At 39.7% G+C, this 5,676-nt stretch overlaps 1 protein-coding gene across 1 annotated transcript in view; it reads right to left on the bottom strand.

The window, feature by feature from the left end:
• Positions 1–3,192: 3,192 nt before the first annotated feature.
• The window catches only part of MYCN (MYCN proto-oncogene, bHLH transcription factor), a 3,636-nt gene continuing 1,152 nt past the window's right edge, over positions 3,193–5,676 (bottom strand). Inside the window, exon 2 of the mRNA XM_057374311.1 lies at positions 3,193–4,722. Coding sequence (XP_057230294.1) covers positions 4,118–4,722 — 605 coding nt within the window. The 3' untranslated portion in view covers positions 3,193–4,117. The remainder of the gene's footprint in view (positions 4,723–5,676) is intronic.

The raw sequence follows: 5,676 nt of genomic DNA on the forward strand, positions 1-5,676 counted from the left end.
TTATGTTTGATGGCTTTGGGYTCCTGAGAGAAGAGACAGGGAATGAAAAAGGGAAATGGAAAATGGACACAAGAAAGTAATCCAGGTACAGATCATGTAGCATTTGGAAACTGTACATTAAAAATTCATGAATTAACTCAAATTTAATATTTTAAATAAAAAGACATCTTCTGATTTAAACCAGCCACAAGCCAGGAAATTCAAGCTTAAGAATGTCATCCATTTGAAGTAATTTTATTCTAGCTTAGTTTATCAGTACACTTACYGGGAGCAAATGTGCCCTCTGTAAATTATATACTTTATGATATCTCAAGCAGTCCTACCAAGACCTGGTGATAAGTTGCTATAACAGCAGCTTGAGGTTTGAGAAATGCACTTTTTTTAGCACTCATGGCAACAGGTGACCAAGTGGTAATGACACCATTAACACATTTCACCTTTTTAAGGTCTCCCACTGGTGTGTTACTTAGAGTAGTTTATGGAGGAATCATTTCATTTTGGTGTTACAAGTCCCTTGTGTTCTTAGTGGTATTTTTAAGAAAATAAACAGAGAAAATGAGAGCATCCTCTGGGATATGTGATYTTGAGAAAACCACCATCAGCAAATTCTATATCGTACAAAAAAGAACTTGGTTATTTTTATTGCAGTTCCAATAAGACTGAGAGCAACCTAATTCAGCAGAATCTGCTTTATAATAAATAGCTATTAGGGACTTGCCACATCTGATTCTCCAGACAGATATGTTTGCATTTTTTATGCAAACGTATGTATGTATTAAAGAAAAAAGAAGGTCATAGTGTCTCAACTCATTATTTGACTGAGTCATTATGGACTCCCGACTCTAGACACACCTGCAAAAGGGACTTTTGTCATGCCTGTGGCTATGTTTTTATGTCCTTCTCTATGTAGCCTTCTGGCTACTGTACTGATTCTTCAGCAAATATTACACAAATAATTGCTTACTTCYTTTCCAAAACTATTTTTCCTACAACTCTCAATTATTTTTATCATGAAAAYACAAAAGAAATCTTCTGTTTAACATCTGTAACTTTTTTAACATCCTACAACTGAGATTTTTCTTACAAGAAATATTTGTCCTTCAGTGACAAATACAAAAACAAACTTATTAACTCCTTAATGTTATTTTAAAGATGAAAAAAAAAAAGACAAAAAAAAAAGAGCAGCAAACAGTATGGTATATGGGAGCACTATGGGGCCAGATTCCGTTTCCATGGACATCAGCTAGACGTTTATCACTGAATTCTAAAGAATGAGACAAAGATTCCCACATTATAGTGAGAAATAGAGGCTTTCGGATGGGATTTRTGTTGAATATCCAAACAAATCTAAGTATTTTACACCTTTGTTATACTCTAAATGTTTGGTTACCAAAATACAAGACAGAACTGGGTTGTCTGGAGAAAGAAGTAATTGCTGTCTTCAACTCCCTAATGGGAAATTACAGACAAGATGGAACCACTCTTCTGGGAGGTTAAACACAGGAGGTAATGGACAAGGGGTTGCAACAAGGAAAATTCCAGATAGTACAGAAATTTGTATCAGTTGTGGTAGTCAAAAATCACATGTTGTCCAAAGAGGCTCTGGAATCTCAATCCTTTCAGATATTCAAGCCTTGGTTGCATGAYCCTGAGCAACCTGATCTGACCCAGAGTTTGCTGAGTGGAGGAGTTTGACCAAAGTTCTCCAGGAGTGGGAAGAAGGGGAAAGGGAAGAAGGAAAAGGGAAAGGGAAGGGACTTTCCTTTTTCAAGAAGACTCATTTGACTTGGACCTTGTTTGAAAACAGTACAACAGGAGTTCAATTAGAACTTGCTAAAAAAAAAAAAAAGTGTGTTTAAAAATTATTTAGGCTAGTAAAATTAAATGTACCTTGTCATTGCCCACACCAGTTGTCTCTACTCAGGCTTTTACTGTTTTATCACTGTAGCTGGGAAGTGGAAGAAGCATGTCAAGAGRATCAAAACAAAGATTCTACATATAGAACTGTGGTCGAGGCTGAAATTAGATCTTAAGTCTACTCAAGCCAGTTCTTCAAATGCTTGTGAATCCAGTGTTACATCAACTTGTGCCTGTTGAAGATCTGGATTTACTGCACTGAATTATGCAGAGTTCCTGGTGGTCATGGTACAGAAGCTGCCTGGAGCCCAAGAACACATGGGTTATGAATGCTTCAACAATCTGTAGGGATGGACATATGGCATATCCATTTCATGGGAGCTATTYTGCCCCCACACTGCTCTTGTTACCTCATAGCAATCACAGGATTTCTGTACCTCCCTCACCAAACAAGCTACTTCTTCTGTGGCTAAAGCAGGGGCAGATGTCCCAGCCAAGCTGCTTTCAAGTGGATCCTGAAAGTACTTACTGGCCATTTGGTCATGAATTCATACTTACTTTTCCAGATTCAGAGTGAGGAAAGACAATGTCAAAAATACCTGTACAGACTAGAAAATAAAACAACTCCCTGTTCTCATGGTCTTTAATACAATGACCAAACGCATTTCACRGAGTTGAATGTCTTGCTCCTGTCACACCAAATGCCACCTCTTGAAACAACCACCTGCCAAGTTCCATGCTCATTTGATGCATACTTCATGGCTCTGTAACTGCCCTGATTTTTACTAACTTAACACAAGTAACAACACAYAGGACCTTCAACTACAAACAAGAACATTAATTCTCTGATGCAACGATGGACAGCTTTAGGCCTTTCCTAATGCAAAAACKTTTCCTAAAGCAAAAATTGGTTTACTACAAATACTTAATTTTCTGTGCTTTGTCAAGTGAACCTCCATCATTTACTTCTTCACTTGTATGCCACAGAGACCAATCCTTTAGCAGAAGTTTGCTAGCCTTGTTTCTGATCCCTCACAATTCTCTGGGTACAATGGATATTCAAGGAGTCATTGTAAGACACAAGAGTTCCATTAATTGTGGTACATTTGGTCACCTGGGATGATCCYGACAACACAAAGAAGAAATACCAGGAAAATAGTTCTTACTACAACTATTTTTTCACCAGAAATGGAAATGTCCTGCCCAGCTGACCTTTGTGAAGTTCACCTATAGTTTAAGAGTTGAAGTGCCCAGGATATGGGACCATGCTTTTTGTATTTCATCAACATTGCAAAGTTAAAGATTTTATTTAAAAGAAAAATAGTAAATGGCACATCATGTAATTGCTATTTATTTTCATAAACATGAGGTATTTCAAAGTGCTATAAGACGCAGCACTAAATGTACATCATTGGAAGAAATTAAACACAGAACTTTGCAGTTACCCAGTTCTATGCACCAAACATTAACAAATACATTAACTGGAAGAAACAGGCTAGGAAAAGGCATATATAGTAAATTTCTTTACAAAAGTTTCTTAGTTCAAAAAAGTGATAAAGTAATATCTACTCAAAACTTTCACAACTCATTTTCATACGAAAATATAAGTATCAAATTTAGTTATGTATCAGCATCATACTAAAGTATACAGGCAATGTAAGAATTAGTACAGTACATAACAGAGATTAACAATATATTTGTATAYAAAAACATGCTCCTCAAACATTGAGGTATTAACAGTACTTAGGTATGAACTTCCAGTCTAATACTGGTAGCAAAAGCCACCTCTCATAACCCAAGACATGTACAAAAGGCAAGTGTGTAGATGGTATTTACAGAAATTCCCACTGGGGTACAAAATGCCAACCCCTAAAGTAACATCTGTTAGAACATAAGCACCATAAAACTTAGGAATGAACATTTTAAAACTTCAACTAGATGTCATCAGCAGCTCCAAATGCTCACAACACTTTAAAAAAAAAAAAATCCCCACCATCTACAGTTCATAAGAAGAAAAAACAAAGGCAGTCCGTTGTTGTTTGGTAAGTCTTGCAATAAACTCCTTGCAAGAACATCCATTTGCTCCGTACCCGGATAATATAGTCTGTCAATTACTTCAGGGACTGGATTGAAATGAAAACCAACATTCTTAACGTCAAAAACCACAATTTTTTTATAAAGAATCAAAAATGTGCAAAGTGGCAATGACTGTCCTGGTCAGCCAAAAAAAAAAAAAAACCAAACCAAAACCAAAAAAAGTTTAGCAAGTCCGCTTGTAATCTATTTTCTTTAGTAATTGTTCTTGTCTGGCTTGCAATTTTTCCTTTTCTAGCAGTAACTTCTGCTCCTCTGCCTGAAGAGAATGAACATATTCAGTGGCTTTTTTCAAGATCACTACTTTTGCAGCTTTCTCATTTTTAACCAGTTCTGGAACGTGGTCCCTTAATGTGAGGAAACTTGATCGTAGATCATTACGTCGCTGACGCTCCAGTATATTATGGTTGCGTCGACGTTCACTGTCCTCAGAATCAGAGTTTCGAGGACTTGAACTCTTAGGCTTTGGTTGGATTGTGGGTTTCACTGGACGGGGCACCTCGATTTTTAACTTTTTCTGTGGTGGAGCCTCTTCAGTCTCCACGAATGGAGAAGGAGCGGCATAATTATGCTGCTGGTGAATTGGGGCACAACGCTTTAAAATCAGTCCATTCTGCTGTGTCCTGACTGATGAAAAAGTGGTATTTTTAGGACGCACTGTAATAGTAAGGGTGGTAACAGCCTTGTTGGTAGAGGAGCGTCTTTTCTCCACTGTAACAACATCTATTTCTTCTTCTTCTTCATCCTCTTCCTCCTCATCTTCATCATCTTCTGGTAAGAAAGGACAGAAAATAAAACAGACATTATTTTCACTGAAAATTCTCTGACCAAGTATCAGAGTTTATTGGCAAAATACATCCAGTAAAAGCAGTAATGAARTAACTGATGGCAAAAACAGGGTGTGCCCACCATCTGCAGTCAGATATAGATCTGTAAAAGTATGTAATACACTTRAAATGAGCAAAGAACAAGGATTTCTGAAAGCTTAATAAGTTTAATGAGATGAGGTTTTTTTCAAACACATCTGATTTTCAGTCAAAATGGGGCTACCACCCACATAATCACAGAGGCAGAAAAGAATTTTTAGACAGAATGTATGTAGTTTGAATGGAATTGTCGAGCTSCAGCACAAAAGGCAAGCACAGAGCCACAACACAGCCCCTGCTTGGTAGAAAAGCAGCCGGAAAACGAAACAATCGCTGGGTTTGTTCTGAGGCAGAAGGTGAAGCTGCTCCAGCCGGGGACCCTTTAAGCCGGCGCTTGGTGCACTGCCAAGAAGACAGCTGTTGGAAGTGCTTCCTCACCCAAAGCTGTCAAACCAGACATTAAAGGGACAGCAGGCTCTGAAACCCGGGACGGATCACCAAGTTTGTGGCGGTGGTCATAGGGACCAGCTCATCTACTCACGCCAAACCGCGATTCAGCCCAAGGGGACTTCTCTGCATGCACAGGGGATGTCTGGGGCATTTTGGGCTCTGTCAGTACAAGCGCTGCTCTAAGGGGTCAATAGCCTGCCTCCAGCCTGCCAGGATGGCATCTAAGGGGACACGCACACGGTCGCTCCCCTAAACCCCGTGCCCAGCGTGGCGGAGGCAGCCGCACCGCYGCCCCTCCGAGCCCCCCCGGGGGCAGGAGACGGTCAGGGGGCCGCAGGGCCCCCGGCAGCCCCTCCGAGCCGGAGCTTCACCAGCCTCCGGTGAAGGCTCCGGCCCCGCCGCTGCCGGC

Source organism: Malurus melanocephalus, unplaced genomic scaffold, assembly GCF_030028575.1.
Source record: "Malurus melanocephalus ecotype Western Australia unplaced genomic scaffold, MMel_1.1 scaffold_222, whole genome shotgun sequence".
In the NCBI taxonomy this organism is placed as follows: domain Eukaryota; kingdom Metazoa; phylum Chordata; class Aves; order Passeriformes; family Maluridae; genus Malurus; species Malurus melanocephalus.